At 39.4% G+C, this 19382-nt stretch overlaps 2 protein-coding genes across 2 annotated transcripts; both read left to right on the top strand.

Annotated features, from left to right (window-relative positions):
• Window positions 1-673: 673 nt before the first annotated feature.
• LOC5507107 (dehydrogenase/reductase SDR family member 9) lies at window positions 674-5060 on the top strand. Its single transcript, XM_032375608.2, has 5 exons — window positions 674-944; window positions 1418-1771; window positions 2088-2288; window positions 2723-2944; window positions 3752-5060. The coding sequence occupies exons 2-5, from the start codon at window positions 1426-1428 to the stop codon at window positions 3967-3969; spliced, it is 987 nt and encodes a 328-aa protein (XP_032231499.1). The 5' UTR covers window positions 674-944; window positions 1418-1425; the 3' UTR covers window positions 3970-5060.
• A 313-nt stretch (window positions 5061-5373) lies between these two features.
• Window positions 5374-19380, top strand: LOC5507097 (spermatogenesis-defective protein 39 homolog). Its single transcript, XM_032375610.2, has 20 exons — window positions 5374-5443; window positions 5703-5731; window positions 6673-6920; window positions 7232-7309; window positions 7839-8048; window positions 8342-8424; window positions 9369-9437; window positions 9837-9929; window positions 10018-10051; window positions 10739-10841; window positions 11155-11182; window positions 11283-11356; window positions 11440-11530; window positions 11712-11846; window positions 12668-12709; window positions 12778-12867; window positions 17248-17334; window positions 17674-17763; window positions 18683-18787; window positions 18883-19380. Exons 1-20 carry the CDS (start codon window positions 5426-5428, stop codon window positions 18901-18903), a joined length of 1728 nt encoding a protein of 575 aa, XP_032231501.2. The 5' UTR covers window positions 5374-5425; the 3' UTR covers window positions 18904-19380.
• The last annotated feature ends 2 nt before the right edge of the window (window positions 19381-19382 follow it).

Below are 19382 nucleotides of genomic sequence, written 5' to 3'. Positions count from 1 at the left end.
TAGTTTGTACATGACGAGCACTGCGCACATCACCTAGTGTGTAAATGACGAGCACTACGCACATCACCTAGTGTGTACATGACGAGCACTGCGCACATCACCTAGTGTGTACATGACGAGCACTGCGCACATCACCTTGTGTGTACATGACGAGCACTGCGCACATCACCTAGTGTGTACCTGACGAGCACTGCGCACATCACCTAGTGTGTACGATTATTTAGAACAGGCAAGCGATTATTTTTAGCCTGAAAAGCTATGAAACGAGCGGCCCGCAAATGCTTGGCACGGTATGAACGAAGCGTGGAGTTCGACACGCCGTTTTCGCTATATAACAGCCGTGCACGGGGAAAAAAAAACTAGATGCCCTCTCTTTTTCTTTTCGCCATTATAGGCCAAAATGAAAAGTTCTGACTTTAAAAACCTCCAACTGTTATTTAGAACCGTCAAGCGATGGCTTCGAGCTTAAAAAATTTGCAAAAGCCGACATGCGAATGCTCGGCGCATAATAAACGAAGCGTGGAATTCTAAAAAATCGTGGAAGTGTTTCAAAGCCAGAAACTTGTTATTTAGGCTAAAAATCGAGAAAATAGGAGACAGCCGTGCAGCTAGTTTTTTTTAGTGCTTTACCGGAAGCCGTGCAAGTAGACACTGCGAATGAAAAAGGGCTAAAAAGTCTGTTTTTCCCCGGAAATCGCCAGGATACTCAGAATAGTTAGTAAGAGTAACAAAGTCAACAATAATGGATACTTTTTTACGTTCCTATAAAAGGTGACACGACGTCCATAGAAAAAAACAACAACAAATGCATAGTTAAAAACTTTGGAAGCTCCTTCCAAAGAAAAGAACCGATAAATCTATTGTTTGTAGGACACTGGAAAGAGCAATAACCGTCAGGCGTTCCTTGCGCTCACTTTCGGGACGGCGGAAACTCAAGCAATCTCGTAAGTTCTATGGATTTCTTTCTGTTCTTTGCATGTACTCCCGAATAAGCGCTTTGGATTCGAGGTTATTATTTGATTATCCAGGAAAATGTGCATACCGAGGGGCTGGTGCATAATAAATTACGGGACACGGACGGATAGAAATCAACTTTAGTTCTGCTTGAACTATCGCCTTGATTTAGTTGACATCTCGAGTTGAGCATGACATTTAGAATGTTTCTAAGCTTTATCAGGACCACGCGAGTGCTAAAAATGTTCCCTAATTATTGTTTACTCATATAGCCAAAATAAGAGCTGGGTTTCCTACTGAGGTGATAATGTTGACAGCAAAACCGGCTAAGGGGGAGCAAAATGGCATGCATATCAAAGATATGAACTTTCGATCTTTTTTAAAATTGTTTACAGATGGTATTCAGATCCCCTAGAACCATCATAGTCAGTCCATTTTTAACAGTCATACGCTTTTTCTAAAGTCCATAGCATGGTTACCATGGAAACAAGTGCAATTCTCCTCTGCATTGTCTTAGTCATTATCACGATTCTTCTGTGGCGTCGTCTCAGGGGTTCCACCCCTGTCTCAGGCCTCGCCTACAAATGGGTCCTCATAACTGGGTGTGACACTGGATTTGGACACCAGCTAGCTAAGCGGCTGGACAAACTTGGTCTGCGGGTGTTTGCTGGCTGTTTGTCTGAGGGCGGAGAAAAAAATCTTCAACAATGTTGCTCTGCAAGACTTACTACTATAAGACTAGATGTCACTAAACAAGTTGATATAGAGAAGACATTGTGTCTGATCACCCAAGAAATGGCTTCGTCATCAGGAAGTGGTATGTGTTATGCGTGTACCCAGAATTTGCCAAGGGCGGTGTTGCAGTCATAGATGTCATATGAGTATAATATTTGATGAAACTTCAATGAAAAATGACACAGCTACGTATCTGTATATCATCTTCCTAATATGGCCCATTTTTTTTTGCCCTGCCCCCTCCCTTTAAGTGGTTAATTAATTTCAGAGCCCCCTACCTCCCCAAAATCTTCTCTCCTCCCTCCGGGTATTTAATGAACACTCCCTAATTATGGTAACAAATAGGCATTCTATTGTCTCATCCTGTTAATATTGTTTCATTCCAATTTTTATTGCAGTCTTATGGGCCATTGTAAACAATGCTGGTATCGGATCTGGTGGTCCTTTCGACTGGATTACTGTGCAGCAAATGCAACGTGTGTTTGATGTTAATGTCTGGGGCTTGTTAAATGTTACCAAGGCATTTCTTCCTCTCTTGAAGAAGTCTTGTGGAAGAATAGTGAATGTTGCTAGTTGTGCTGGGAAACTCCCTGGCCCAGGTAGGCTGTTCATGCCCTTTGGGGAGGGGAGGGAGGTTAAGTTGAGTACTACCAGGCTGAAAAAAATATGACCACCATTAAGTAATGTTAAGTGTCCATATTTCACTGGCCAGGCCCATAGCCAGAAGAACCCAACACTCAACTGGAAAGTGTGTTCTTGGCTACAGGCCTGCTTTTTTCCAAGAGGGGTGAAGTTCAAAACTTACCCCCCCCCCCTACCTCTTTCAATGGGTCACACTTTACCTAGATCCAAGCCTTTTAATGGCGACTTCTGTTTCAGGGTAAGAATCAGTGACATTTCTTGTTAGGTTTAGGCAATTGTGTGTTTTATTCCCCTTTTAAAAGCCTCTCAAGCCTGGCCATGCCCGATAACAAATGAATTGAATATTGACATATGGCTAGCATAACCTTATTCATTGTACTCTTTTTTTAAGGATTGAGTGCCTACTCAGCATCCAAGTATGCCGTCCAATCATTCTCAGATGCCCTACGTATTGAGATGCGCCCATTTGGGGTCTCTGTTCACATTATTGACCCTGGGTTTTTCAAGACAAACTTGACAGATGCACATAATCAGAAACGTCAGTTAGAGGGATTATGGAATGGGCTTGATCAGAGGGTGAAAGATGAATATGGAGAAGACTTCTATCTCAAAGGTATTCAAGGTCCAAAGGCTAATAATAACTGATCATTTGATAAGAAGATAACAGATTTTGTTCACGGCCAGTTAGCTTGTTCTATTTATTCCTTTTAGCCAAAGGATTGCTTGTTCAATTTCCTTTTTCAAGAGATATCTCTCTAGATTTTTATTTTCTATTTTCATTGCTGTCCCATTAATGTCAAATAGTTAGTCCCTCGGGGTCTTGATCAAGATTTAGATTTTTCATGTTTTCATAGAATCAAATAACAAAATTAACAAAAAAAACTTTAATCAAATCAGTAAGAAAAAATTAGCAAGAATGTTCAAATTGTGTGTTACAATATTAGGCTTGCAGAAAAAGGTCTTTACTGCCCTTTAAATATATGGATGAGCACTCCCTGGTCTGTTTAGAGTTATGTACCACGGGGGGGAGCTCTCCAGAAAAGTAGACGGGGGTGATCGTCCCATCTTTTAGTTTATAAAATTTCAACCAACTGCCATCCCTTAGGTGGTGTTGATGGATTTTTTTCAATATTGTTATCTCTTATAGGGTATAAAATTCCTTTAAGCACACCCAATTTGCTATTTCTTAGGGGTAAAAATTGTGCCATCCCTTAGGGTTAAAATTGATTGTGCCAACAATCACCCCTGTCTGTTTATATCAGGGTTATGTGTATATAAACACCCTTGTGGGATTGATAACCATAGGCCTAGATTAGCCACACAAGTTACCGACACCACCCTACCACCCACCCCTACATCACATCTCCTGTTCCACCCAGAGTGTAATAAGTGGTTCTATGTCATGAAATAATTCTCACAGGTCAAGAGGCAATTGATTTCATGGGCTGGTTTGCATCTAGTAACACTGAAGAAGTTGTAGGTGCGATGGAACATGCGGTGACATCATGTTTCCCCTGTGTAAGGTACAAGCTTGGGTGGGACCACAAGCTTATCTGGCAGTGGCTTGCGATGTTACCGTCCGAGATACAAGATGTGTTCCTTGGAGCTTCTTTTCCTCGTCCAGCCATGTGCAAGTAGATCAGGGGCGGATCCAGGATTTTAAAATGTGGGGGTGGATAATGGCCAGATAAACAGCTTATAGTGGCTCTTGGTAGGTCACTACATAGATACAAAGTCAAGCTATTTTCTTCAAACAAAATAACTTTTCAATTTTTTACTCAAAAAGGGGGGTGGGATATCCACCCAATCCACCCCCCTGTATTTGCTCCTGTAGATACATACATAAGTATTGGCAGATTATTAGAAACTTTATAACTAGAAACTCTATACAGACAACTAGTTGGTCTGCATAGGTGTGGTGTAGACAAGCTATAAATCAACACAAGCTTCAAAAAGTATGTTTTACACTTCTGTGAAACAAAGTAGTTGCATTTGAACTGTTAGCCCTTTGTTGGAGCGTTGCAGTTTCACATAGGCGAACAACATAATTTTTCAACCTTGTGTTTATTTATAGTGTTTAAAAAACTTGATTTGATTAGAAGGAGAATTCATCTCAGACTCTACAATATCTGCTATCCCTGGATTGGATCATTGGAAGAATATCACCCCCCCCCCTTTCTGAGTTCAAAAATAAATAAATAAAATATCAAACTTATGCCTCCATCCCTCTGGACCTGCTCTTGTGTCCCTAACTTTTTATATTTTATTTTATATTTCTCTTGATTCAAAGTCCTTGCAAAAATGGTGTACCTTTGCCCCATGACTACCTCTGTTCTCTGGATGAGTAGACTTTAGGGACGAACCATTTAAAAAGTTAAGGGGGAGAGATTGGGACGTCTCAGTTGTGTTTTTTTTTTCTTATCTTCAAGATGTGCATGATTTTTTGGGGGTTTGCCTCAAGGGGTTTGCCGGGATCCTGTGTCTGTAGTCGGACCCCTTTTCATGTTGGGACGGAAGCCTCTAAATTTTTTTTGTTTGTTTCCTTTCTATTTGGATTTTTTTCTTTCTGGCTCATGTATATTATGTTATCTTTTTGTTTCTTACCAAGACCTCCCAGCTCTTTATGTTCCTAATGGTTCAAGAAGTACACATAAAGCAATTTAGTTCACTAAAAAATATAGAATTTTATTTAAATAAATGAAAAGTGAAATAAACAGTCCAACACAAAACCTGTTTTTCAAAGTTAAGTACGTATAGTATCAGGAGAACATGGCCGAATTGAGGTTTCCTATTCACCCCCCCCCCCCCCCCAACCCCCCCTCCACAACGGCCCTAAAAGATGGGCTTGTTTTGGCAGATCAAGTAAAGGTCACAGATTTTCTACAGCGAATTTATTCTTGAGTATTGGCTGTTGTGGCTGGTGCAAAAACAATGAGAGAGTATCAAAAATAGTACCAGAATTTTAGAACGGCAGATTTGCTGGAAAACAGCCTAGGTTTCTTTTAGAACCGCCATATGCATGGTATCGTCTTATCCTACGGCCCGTGCAAGTAATCAGTCACGTGAGGATAAGTCGCCAGGCGCGCAAAACAAAATGGCGGCCAAGTCGAGGGTAAGTTCTTCTGTACTGGTATGTTTTGATTGTAAAATTCCTAAATGATTTTTTTATAAAAAGAGATATAGATTTGTGGAATTAACCTGAAGAAGAAATCGTAATGTTGATTGCATTTCACTAGATTAAAGAAGGCAGTATGAAAGTCGCGTAAATTCCCTGGCACTGAAAGAGGAAGTGCCTTGGGAGAAAATAAGGCCGAACTACTAAATGTAGATGTATGTTCTAACCACACTTCTTACTCTTTTTTTTTATGCAGGAGTTCTCTTTTAAGGAGCTTTCATCCAGGTAAATATTCAGCGGGAAAAATCAAATTGCAATTTAAATACAACAATCTAAACATTTAAGAATCACCCTTTATAAGTATATGCTTATACACTCGTCAGTTGAAACTCCCACATCTATGGGGGTATTCATGGTTTCCATGATTGTTACTCCTTTGTCCTGAACAGGGTATAAACACTTTTTTTTGTCTTTAAACAAGAATGCACGCTATAAAAGGGATAGCTCCGCCCCCTTTTTCGCAAGCTCTCGCGCAAGTCATCGCCATCCAAAGCTTGTTTGGAGTCAGCTCTCTACAAAAACAAGAGCAAAAATTGTCATTGAGAAATTAAACACAGCGCGCCCTGGTTTGGATTGAAAAATAAAATTTCAAAAACAGCATGTGCGCGCTCATTTGAAATGGCGTCATTCAGGTGCGTGCACAAACAAACAACAAATTTTCAAAATTCATCTGTTCAAAACCTATCTAATCCTCCCTTGATTTTTGTTTTGTTATGACAAGAGGCTAATAAATAGACTGTGTTTTGATGTGTTTTCAACCAATCTTGAGCTCTATTATACCTTTCTGGCTTCTCTCTATGGAGCTCTGCACGCAGTAAGTGTAAAATGACGAATGACAGCTAGCCTGAGAAGCACCCTATACCCAAAATGTACCCCCAACCCCCCTGTTATTGGTATAGCAGAAACCTCATTAGCACTTTTGTTGTAAAGATGGGATAAGAGAGTCAGCAGAAAGTTTCCTTCTTTGTCACACATGTTTTTAGACTATTTAGCAGATCATTTTCTCTTTTCTCTGTGAGCTTATCCAAGCTCACAGTGGTACTCAATTTTCCTTTCTTAGAGCAGAACTTCCAGTTGAATGCGGTATCTTCTGAACCCCCCAGAACCCCCTGGCTACAGCTCTTTATTCAAGTTAATATTTTCAGCAACCTTTTAACTCATTACAGGTCCAACCTAATTGATTACCCTGAGGATGACGAGGACGAAGACACTGCAAAAGCTCCAAGAAGAAACCCATTTGACTTTGGTGACACAAACACTCCAGCTCTGGACTTCTCCTTTGGTGCAGACTCCAAGTTTGTCAGTAACACAGAAGTCAATGAGTTTTTCAAGGCGTCCCGTCCCATTGCCATAACCGATGATGATGAGCCACTAGGAGCTGCTTGGGGAGGGGCACAGTATAGTCTTAAAGCGGGTAGGTAAAAGGAAATCAACTTGAATTGAGTGCAGAACCCAACCCTTCTGATTTGTCTGGATTGTCTCAATTTGATTTGAAGTCATGAATCCTGTATTGCACCTGTAAACTAAAAAAAATCATTTAGTTTTATATCTTATTTTGTCAATAATTTTCAATGCTGAATGGTTCTTAGTTGTTTTGGAGGATGGGAGAATTCAACATTTTTTCAGGGAAGGTCTGAAAGTTTTTGGGTAGAGGGGTGGGTAAAATCTTGATTTAAAAGTGTCTAGGTTGGTGATATAAATTACTAATGTATTTTTTCTTTGCAGAAGAACCCAAAGCACAAGTCCAGTCGGCAAGACTACGATCTGGTAGCTCTAACCAAGCGACTGCTCAGTCCAGTCCAGGTATGCAAGCTGAGGGCACCTATAGCTCACATTGATGGCAAAGATGAGACTTCAAGAGTGCACCGTTTCATATGTCGTCACCAAGCCACAGCCTGATTTAGTATTTTCCCATAGACAATACATATCCCTCAAATAGTTTTGATAACTGCTGTATCTGCTGATCATAAGTATGCATAAATATAGTGTGAGCCTCAGTTTCTGGCAAACAGTTTGCAAATACCAGCAAGATCATGAAGAATTCACAAATTGTTTCATTCTTACCTCAAATGGATTTTTTCGGGTTTGCACATAAAATTTGTCTCAAACTGAGGTCGCACTGTGTATTTATGCTAAGTCTGTCTGCCCATCAGACATAGTGAAATTTGAAGCTGGTCAAGCTATAAGTTGAACTCCAGTCATCTAACTGCCCGAAATCAGTAGGCAACGCATTATGACTATTGTCATAAGTCTTTTATTTATGGTGACCTTAAATATTTCACGTCATGAACGCTGCTTTAGATGTCATTGCTGTGTCATTTTTTCGCTAAAGGGAAAGTTTATAGTTGGGCCAACCCCACAGCAACAAAGCCAAAAGTATTGACAAGTGCAAGCAAACCCACATCTTATGCGACAAAGACAGTTCCACCTCCCCCAAAGCCTACCCAGCACCCAACAAAGTCAGTCCCTGCCTCATCTGTGAGAAGTAATACAGGATCACCAGCCGCAGCTCTACAGACCGTCAGTGCATCTATTGATGATGGTGAGATAAATATTACAAGAGGAGTGGTGATATGTTAAGGGTTTTGTTTACTCATAAGCTTGTTAGGGACATAGAAAATATATTGCAGCGTACAATAGAGAAAAGATTGGAAAATAACTTTCTCATATTCCATTTGTTAGCTCCAGTAAATTGTTCATTAGACCCATTTAAGATCCCTATTACATCCATTCTCTGGAAATGTGGAAATCCTTTAACCCTTTTTCATGACTCACATTGCTTCTTCTCCAATTATAACCCTGTTGACCAAAACGCTATGCAACTGTTTCTTTCAGTTATAAAGCAAACTCCACAAATATCAGTCCACGAGTATCAACTATTACAGAAAGAGGCAGGGCAACTCAGGCGGGATTTACAAGTACGTAGACTTGAATTCATCATGCTTTCATTACTGAGAAATATGCTTTATTTACTGTATTTTAACATAATTTTATAAAATGATAATTGTTAAAGAAAATCAGTAGGTTGTGATCTGAGTACCAAAATTGTTATATAAAAAGCATGAACCAACTATCATGGAAAAATGGTGCAACTAGAAAACTCTAGAATACACCAAAAACTTCAATTCAGCGAAATAGACGAAAATTTGGCACAGTCAAAATAAAATTATTGTATTGTATTCATTCTTCTGGTTCACAAACATGAACCGCGTATTTGGGCTTTTAGAAAACTCTAGATATATAGGAGAGTTCAAATGGAAATCTTATAGGGAAGAACCGTTTTATTTTGCATTTTTTTGTGCATTTTATAGTCAGGCTGACTCCTTGACATTGAACGTGGGAAAATGTCAAGGAGTCAGCATTACACTAGGGTAGCCTTGGTGGCGTAGTTGGCAGAGCATCACTCTGTAGTGCTATGTGTGTCATTGTGGTTTCGATTCCCGGTTCAGATGTGAGCTGAGTTAGTGGGTCTCTCCCACATTTTTACATGTTCTTTAACAGTAATACAAACGCACACTATTAAATGAAATTAAAAAAAACAATGACAAGTAACAGGGGAAAAAAAGAAAAAAGAAAAACGCTACCTTAACTGTTTACATGTATTTGATCATTCTTTTCGTCTCTCCTTTGCCCTGAGGGTTTTTCTTCGGTTCTCAGGTTTTACTCCCTCCACAAAACCAACAATTTCGATCTTGTGATCAGTGGTCAGACATGAGTTGTATTGCGGCTACCTGAAGAGCCTTACCATGCCTTCAACCCGACCCCGTCTAAAACTCTGCTCTTGTAATTCAGCATCTAGCTGCAATGAGAGTGATTAGCTACTCCAATTACTGTATCTATACAATATTGCTGTGTTTTCTAGGCAGCTAGACAAAGTCGGATGAAGGCACCACCAGTTGCTGAATCAATAAAAAGAATCATTCGAGGGGAGGTTTGTGGACCCAGACACACTTAGGGTATAATGTTGAACTGCTGTGTGTGTTCAACTCCTAAATGATTCTCCATGAAGCACAATAAGTATAAATTACTTATATTCAAATTAATTAACATGCCAACATGCTTTGAATTATGATGCAAATTTTTATACAGCCCCATTTCATAACTTGATGATCATTTTTTCTTTATATTTTAAATAGTATTCATTCTCTTTTCAACCCTTTTTGATGTTGAGGTTTACTCTTGACTTGTCACACATTAAAAAAAGATTGTGGAAGGAGGGCATGTTTTAGAGTTACTCAAAAATAATAATAATAATAATAATTAAAGTGCTTTGTCTTCAATAGATTATTCCAAAGATGTCAGCATTTCTAAATATATATTTCTTTTCTAGCCATATTCCCTAGAACTTTACAAGTCCCTCAAGGAGAAAGTAGAGTTACTTGACGTTGCTGTGAAAATGCACGATGGCAATGCTATTATTGCCGTAAGTACTCTCTTTCTTTTCTCTTTAATATTTTTGGTTGATTTGTTAATTAAATTTTGTATGGCTTAGTAATTTTCCATCTTATTAGGTCATATTGTTTCTCAAGAAAACAGTAAAAAGTAGTAAGTATCCTTAAGTTTAATGTAAATGACACCTTCATCATCAAAGAGCTCTCCACTTTCTGACTACAAACATCAACCCAAACATGCTTACTGTAAATAATGTTTTAAGTACCAAGGGAAAGGCTTACTTCAAGCAAGGCAGTTGTTTGAAGGAGGCGGTCACTAAGCCACTGAGTTGTCAGGCAACCCTTCACTGGCAGCCATGTTGAGACATTAGGCAACCTGTCGCTGTTTGTCTAATGTGCCTTCTCTTTACTTGACTTTGAAAAGTTACTGGAAAACTTGTCATTTGCAAAAACATAATTAGGCATCTAAGGTAATTAGAAAACTCATTGCCTAGAAACAGTTGCCTAAAGACCTAGAAATTAAGACTTCAGCTCTAGTTGAATCACTGTCATTTCATTATTTCAAGAAAAAAAGTAAGAAATCGAACAAGAATAACTCCAACGAATATTTTAGTATGCCTTTTTCTGTGTTGAAAATAAAAAAGAAAAAAAAAGAAATCCTTTGATGGGTATATAACTTATTTAAAGGGACAATTATTTAATTAGACGAGCATTCATGATTTATCTTTTTTTTACAAAAATGCACTCTTGCACTCTGCAATATGAATTCATAGTCATAGTTTAGTTGTATAAACACAATTCATGACTAAAAATGTCCCATTTGTGGCCATACTTCTTTCAGGCATTTTCCTAAATGAAGTGTCCAAGCGTCCCAAAGCAGTCGCTCACTTGTCCAAATATTTGAAGGATCATTATGATTTTGATGAGCTGGCCAGACTTTACAGGTGCATTTAGCATTCTTGTTTAGTGTTTGTTTGTTTTTTTTGCTTGCCCCTAATAAATTAAATCTCGGTGTGATTTTTTTTTAGAACCAGATTTTGACATGACACTCCAATGAGGTTTTTTTTTTAGTTATATAAAATTCACTTTAAGGTCATCTTGCTATTCCTGCTAGTGCAGGGGGGAGGGATGGTTGCTGTCTCCAAACAGCTACCCTCCCCCTCCTACCCCTTCTCTATAAGAAATTTCTTCCATATTCTCACATTGAACTGTTGTAGGCATGTATGATCTGATGAATGTTTTTCTCTATTATTTTAGGATAACTGGAAATCACGAAGAAGCAGCGGTTTGTATATCACGATATAGATTGACTAGATAGTGTCACCTCGCTAGTGGCTAAGGTAATGTAACTGATCAGTAAATACTGTTTTTTCTCTCCAACCCAGCTTTTGAAACTTAATCAGATTATGAAATTAGAAGATGCAAAAGACAGATTAACAGGCCTGCGAGTATGCTTACGGTATGTTTGGCAAAAAAACACATCCCATTCCACCCTTAATTTTATAACTTTTCTAATGAAAAGGTTTTTTGGTAAATTTGCAGTGATGATTTGCAGCCGTTTCCTCAGCTAGCTGACCTATCATCTACTTCGCAAGACTATGCCACTTTGCTAGAGATGCAGATTCCCTTAGAGGTACTCCCATCAAGGGCGTAACCAGGGGGGGTGGCCAAGGGGGCCGGGCCCCTCTTCTTGCAGGCAAAAATACATTAAATGTATAAATGTACATATATACATATATATGTACAGTAAATGTACCATCTATGCCATGTATGTATCCTTGATTATTCACACTCCTTGATGTATACTATACTAGGCTGCAGATGTAAAAGCTGAAATGGAGAGGAGAAATATGTCAATGACCACACATCCTCGCCAAGCTAGCGTGACCCTCTGCCCTGTCATCACCACCTTATATTACTGCTGCCTCTACCACTATCAAGACTCTGCGGTACGATTCACATCTCACGACCCATTAGGCTAGTCTGACACGTGCCCTGTCATTAAGTTATATACAGTGGTACCTCCATTTTAAAGGATCTTTATCAGCCCCCATTTCCATTCATTTCCATCAGCTAATTTGGGGAAGTTTTTGCAATATATTTATTTTTCGATATGGTAAACAGAGTGTAAACAATACCATCCATAAAAAAAATGTTAACCCCAAAAACAAAATGGATTGTATTTGCAAATATGAATCAACAAATCAAAGGCCGTCTAGACTACAGTTGTTTGATCCTACCAATCACAGTCATCGGAGTTCAACCGCTTATCCAAAGTGCACTATAGTTGTCTGTTTTTTTTATACAGTGGTACATTCCTTTTAAAGGGTCTTTGTCAGCCCCAAGATCAAACGCGTGTCCGAAGTGTACTATAGTTGTCTGTTTTATTAAGTAAATTTGTCTTGTTAATACTACAGTTTTCTAAAACTTATAAACCAACCGATCAGACGCCACCTTCCCTTTTAATGTCAATCGACACTTTACTTATCACTTATTAGGGACCTCCCTTTTAATGACTTTGATTAGCCCCGCTGTCAGCATGAGGAACTTGTTTATTCTTCTCTTTAATCTTTTTTATTTTTCTTTTGTTTGAGCTGTTAGGTTTAACCTTTTCCAGACTTGATTTGCTTTTCAATATTGAATGAAAACAATAAAAAGGTTTGGCGGATAAGGCCTCTTTGAAAGCGGCAAAATTTCACCACCAACCCAGGCCATAAGTGTCAAGCAAGTAGTTCTTCTGGAAATAATTTATCATTGTTGAACATTTCAGGCACAAAAGAGTAGTCCGATGTGGATTAAGAGTACATTCAAGGTAATCCTTACAATTTGTACACAACATACGAAACATGTTCAGGTAACACTTTGCGTATTGTTATCCAGTTATCTGATAAGCAAGTAGAATGGACGGCCTTGACATCCAGGGCTAAGATGCACTCCTGGAAGGACATCGATGACATTCTCACTGGCAAGGTAAGACAAACTGTGCATGGGCGGTGGCAGCAAAAAATCTCTTTGGGAGAGGAAGGGCGATCTTTGAAAATCGAAAGTACTGTACAGGACCCGAAATGATCCCAGGACCCGAAACGATCCCAGTACCCGAAATGATCCCCAAAAGTACTCCAACTGATCCCGGGACCCGAAATCAACCCGACGGAATTGCGGTAATAGACAAAGGGAAAGCAGAAGAAAGCACTTCCAATTCTGAAAGCAAAATTAAGGGTTGACAGCAAAACTATTTCTAAATAACATGACTTAAAAAACTTAAATTCCAATACAATACTTCTATTTATTACATTGCCCCGGCGGTAAACCCATAAACAGAGTCCAAAACAAATACACAACTTTTAATTGCTACTGAAAGGAGTACAACCCCCCCCCCCCCCCCCCCCCCCCCCCCCCGTACAACTAAACATAGCACAGCCAAAGCACAGCCTTGCTCAGAACAACCAAACTTTTGACCTTCGAAACATTTGCAGTTCCAACACATGACTTTGACACTATAAATCTCGTTTCCGGTAAACATCACCCCTAGAAATCTATATTCATTTGACAACCAAACGTATTTTTCACCACGAAATCCATGTTCACGCGAGCGAATATTTACCGACAGCCGGTTTGGCCGAGAAGATGGAATGACAAAAGCATACTGAGTCGCCCCATGTAAGGTAATCCAGAATCCGGAATCCAGGTTTTTAGGGCCCTTGGAATCCGGAATCCAGAGATTGGAATCCGGAATCCATACTTTTCATTCATATTAATGACTTAAAAAAATCCCACAATTACCACACAAGCGAAGATGAAGATTGAGTAGCCGAGTAAAGTGCCACGATGTTCCTCAAGCCCTTGCCTTTATTTGCATTTCTAATGAGGAGGTGTGTCTGGTTAGTGTTTAGCATAATTGATTGAAAACTCATTGTCGATCATTGTACAACTTTTTCCGGTCTAATTAGCTTTAATTGGCAGAATTCTTACATTCTTGAGAACACTAGTAAGAGTACAAAACAAGTTCTCCAGTTAAGATTCACAGTTCACAGTTTTATTTTGCCAGTATTTTTCTTATTAGAGTTACAATTCATAAAATTGAGTAGGCAAGGATATCCAGAGAAGCTCTAAGCTTATAAAATAGGACTCCCTTCTAACATTATGCATTTTACGGGAGATATACGCATTATAGCCTGATCTCCCGTTCTTGTTAGAATGAGCAAATTTCATATTAATGTCGAAAATTTAGCCAATCGGGAATGGAAGCCATTCAACAACAAACAAATCAGGAGGCGAAGAAAGTCAAATTTGCGTTTAGCCTTGACGTAAGTACTGGCGCGTTTTGATTAAGTTTGCAATTTCATTGGCTAAAATTCAAAACACTATACCCTAAACCAATAGAAACGCTAACAGAACGCAAGCCTGACTTACTTTTACTTTTTACCCTCATCCGAAATCCGCTCTATGAGATAGAAGGGGTGTATTGCACAGAGTATAGCCATTCTCACGTGCACACGTCACCAAAAACTCGGTTTCGTTCGTCTTTGAATAGACCATTCCAGCTAAAACGCACGCGCGCGGCATGACGGTAGTTGTGGTAGATTCGTCGAGCAAACTGTAAAAAGTGCGCGTTGCATTCTGGTTCTCGTAGCTGTTGTAGCGTCCCCGGCATTTCTGATTGAAAATATGCAGTTATAGCTGGAATCGCCTATTACTAAAGTGGAAATAATCCTTCAGTGCCTGTGAAACTTTTCGTCAAAAGAGCGAGTGAGTTTGCACTCAGACGTTAATCCATATCAATTGTTTTATTTCCGAGACCCGAGTTTGAGCAACCCTTTTATGATATCTGTCTGATTATCGATACATTAACGCGAACGCATGCATTACGAATGAAAGGATTTTCAATGTGTCAACTTGAATTTCTACCAAATATACCATGCAAGCGGCCCAAATATTGTGCGTCGCGTCACGGAAGCCATGAATCCGTTTTGCAAAGTTTTTTTTTCCTGGCGACCGCGTGTGGCTGAGCAGGGTGTAACCTCGTGGAATCTTGGTTTCGAATTTGGACGTCAACCAAATGTCTTCGCTCTTTGAAAAACGTTGCAAGACGTAAAGAAAACAGTGACGCCAGTGACGCATATTTTAGTGGTATAAATCATATTTTAGTGTTATACATGCATGTATAATGCATTTTAGTGGGATACATATCTTAGTGATATAATTCATATCTTAGTGATATAATGCATATTTTAGTGATATAATGCATATTTTAGTGATATAATGCATATTTTAGTGTTGTAATGCATATCTTAGTGGTGTAATGCATTTTGGTGGTATAATACATATTTTAGTAGTATAATGCATATCTTAGTGGTATAATGCATATCTTAGTGATGTAATGGTAAACAAATGGTTTCTTTTCACTTGTTGTCCCTTTTTAGCATTACGCTTCGATACGCTTATGTTTTCTGTTCATTGCTATGTCGAGAGTTTTGCATATTTTTAATAGATTGTCATTAATATTTTGTTGGAATCCGGAATATAAGTTGTGCCTGGAATCCGGAATCCAAGGGTCGGAATCCGGAATCCAGAGCCTGGAATCCAGAATCCGGAAGCCTCTTGGATTACCTTACATGGGGCGAACTGAGTAATGCACTCGAACAACCCTTTTTACTACCGTTGCAAAATATTAAGAGATGTGGCTTTTGTTGAAAGCAATCTGTGAGTTTTGAATTTCCTTATATAGTAGTGCGTACACCACTGCATGATTTCTCTCTATCTCTCTTTATGATAGGTCTTTCATTCACCGAACACAAACAAACAATTTCCTACGGGAAAGCAGAGGCATGTCTAATCTGTGGAGACATTCGTTTATGGCTTGTTATGTATAAATTATTTATTCACGCCTGGTTCTTCAAATTACCATCACGGGAATTTTTATTTGACCCCAATAGCTGACTCAACCAAGCTGTCGAAAGCTGTATTTCCCGCGCAGTCGTATATAAAAATCTTAATACTATGGTTTTAGTTAATTCAAATTTCTGGATAATAACAAAAATGACGCTAAAATGTTTCGTATGTTTTTAAAACTGAAAGCCAATCCTTCCACATTCCTTTTGTTTGTCCATTACTGCAATTCCTTGGGGTTCATTTCGGGGACTCTTGGGGATCGTTTCGGGTCCTGTACAGTACCGCCCGTTCAGGGGCATGGTACCTTAACACATTGACCCCTCAACCGGCCTGTACCGGCTTTGGGAAGTACCCACAACCCAAAAATTTCATAAATGCAAAATAAACACAACAAGATGAAGATACTCAGGCATCAGTCTAAGGGATAAATGGTCTTGCAGATATGCATCCAACCAAGGTGTTGGCATCTACTCTTAAGCCAAATAATAGCACAGGTTCTTTGACAAATCTCAAATCGAACAAGGAGAGAAAAGCAGAATCACCCCTCTCAATAAAACGCTCAAAATACCACACAAGGGAGAGAGATCAGCAAAACAGCTCAAGACACAAATACATACCTTTATTCTGATCCTCCAGGTACATTTCCATGGCCTCAAAACACAATGTCCACTCCTTGAAGGATTGTACAACCACGTAGATGTCTTTACGTATTGCAAAGCATTCTGGGAGATCCATGGGAAAATTCACGAGGGGAGGGCCAGTCAACACTCCTCTCCCCAAAGTCAGATGGTTTTTTTATAAGTCTTTTCACCCCGAAGCTAAACAAATCAATTCCAGGTCATACAGACCCAGAATAGCAGTGTAAACAATTCTGGAATCAATTTGGTTTCAGGAAAGACAGCATTTAGGAGAGCTGTGGTGATTCATTAGAAAATTATTTTCTCATCCGGGCAAAGCCAAACAAGAAAAAATCATCATGAATCAACCTTTGCTTGCAAATATCCATAAGCAAAGCACTCAATTATGCCCCAAAAGACTTCATGATGTCCTGAGACACTCTCCTAATATGCTCATAGCTGTATTTTTGATGAAAAATACAAGCAACCATCAACTTGTGCTGGCTTCAGCACAACGACGAGGGATTAAAAGTGGGGACCGCAAAGCACTGTTGGAAAGCTTGGATACCGCTGACTAGGTGCAGCTGTGTTTGACTTTGACGGGCTGTATAAAACTCAGAATAGGGGGGGAGGTATCTGTTTTCAGTCTGTTTTTTGTAAATTCAGCTCAAAAAAAGCCAGGAGTCAATGGGTTAAAAGTATCTAAAATTATCAGAAATGCGAACGTTTTCAAATACACGAGTCTTTTCTTGGGCGAGAATTATATAGTTTTTGAGGGAGTGGACGGTTGCCGCTTTCCCCTTCGTGCCACTGCTCAATCATTTCGTATTTCGTTTTCTAGGGCTGGTTCGGATCATCCAGGTGCCGGTCGTTAATTGGATTTGAGAATGTAGTGAACGTCCTGCATCGGAATAAAGCCCCAGAAAATGTGAGTTCTTGGACCATCATTTGTTGATGTTCTGTGAACCGTTACACACGCCCTAGGGGCCTTGGTGCACGTTTTTAATGTCATGTGTTGTGTAAAAAATAATGAATCACAAAAGGGTTCTGGTGGATGACCATAGAAAGCGTAGATGTGGAGTAAACTGTGACGACTAGCAGCCTAGTTCTGGCATTCTTATAGGGTTTCTGTGTTCCTTTATGAAAAGGAAAAAGCGTGTAATCTGGAGTGTGCTCATGTGACAACCCTTGTCCACCACAGAACGTCCAATAAGAACGTCAAGAACTAAACTGTGTGATCAGTGATGACAATTCTTCCTTTAAACAGGTTTTAAGCAAGTACTTAAGACTGATTGACGACCATAGCAGGCGCATATCCCTAGCCACAAAGTGTAAATGCTATGATGTAGCCATTGAGGTGAGAAGCCTAGCTATACCCCTTAGAAGCAATGCGTGAATGATATTGCCATTGATATCAGGGATGAGGAGCCTATCCAGATCCCTAGCCACAAGATGAAAATGATATGATGTAGCCATTGCGGTGAGAAGCCTAACCATATCCCTAGCCACAAGGCGAAAATGCCATGATGAAGCCATTGTGGTAAGGAGCCTACAGTAGTCATATCCCTAGCCACCAGGTGCGCACGCATGATTTTATCAAGTTCCAGTCAAAGCATTCAGAAGCTAAATGAGACCGTGGCCCCTCATTCCCGTGTAGATCATATAGCTCCCACTTTTGTGTTGGTAATTGGCGGTAATGCGTCAGACTTTTGAGAATATTACACGATCCTCTGTCATCGTCGATTTGAGTTAGGACTACAGTCGTCGCGTGGCACTGAACGACATAACAATATGTTTGGAAATCATCTGTAGACTACCATGATTAAGAAAATTATAGTTTTTATCCTCATCATACATATAAAACTACGAACATAAAAATGAATGAGTAAACATTTGATTTTGTTCCCTCGTTATGCAAATAAGATCGCCAAATTGTTTTGCAGTCCGGTGACTGCAGGCCTATAGGCTGCGTACGCCCCTGGCCACAAAGTGAAAATGTTGATATAGCCTTTGAGGCGAGGAATGTCTAACCTCGACTTGAAGTATGTTGCTTTTTTCGTGCTTACAACCTTCCTGAAACACTAATTCAAAAAGTTGTAATACCCGTGCAGTATTACATGACACTGATTGGCCGATAACAATACAAATTTTGGCGGCACATAGTTATAAGTTCACAGTTATAAGGCCAGCATTTCATTTGCATAGGGTTTCATAACCTACGAAACCACGCGTAACACATGTAAGATCGACGGCTTTGACTGTTTTTTTTCTTTCAGACTATTGTTGCGCAAAAAGATCGCCAGAGTCTGGTACAATACCGACAGAATTTGCCTGACAACGCTCCTCAGCATCAGACCATCATGAGCTACTTGAGGAATTCGGTACGTAAAATGCTTCCTTTTTTTGTTGTTTTCAAAATTTCTAATTTAAAAAAACGCCAAAATTAATTGGAATATCGCCTCTATTGTATTTTCAGCAAATCCGATGGAAAAATTAAAAGATCAACAATTTAAAATTCACACAATTTCCACAATACGCTGGACGACAAGGTTCAATATACGGCGAGTTTTTTAAAGCCGCATTGTCACCATTTTACTTCCGGTCGAGTACGTAACAATATCCAATGATTTTTAACGGAAAAATATTTCAAAATATTGAAAGCAGTGTGTTTATTGAAAGTTTCTTTGAGGATCTGATTGATAATTTAAAGCGGATGGCCTGATTTTAATAGATTATTTTGTTTTTTAACGGTTGAGGTTTCCGTCGGACCTCCGGAAGTAAACTGGTGACAATGCGGCTTTAAGGAAGGGCATTCAAGACGACATTTCACGCTCTCGCACAACACCAAGTCCTCTCCCTTGACCCTCTACGCAGGCTACGTCTGTATTTTCTTCAGAAACCGAGATAATGAGTAATGCATGATATGGCATTTAAAGAGCCCACAGCGACAATAAAAATGAAAAACAAATTAAAACG

The sequence above is a fragment of the Nematostella vectensis genome, chromosome 7, assembly GCF_932526225.1.
Source record: "Nematostella vectensis chromosome 7, jaNemVect1.1, whole genome shotgun sequence".
NCBI lineage: Eukaryota > Metazoa > Cnidaria > Anthozoa > Actiniaria > Edwardsiidae > Nematostella > Nematostella vectensis.
This window is presented reverse-complemented; position numbering and strand designations above follow the sequence as displayed.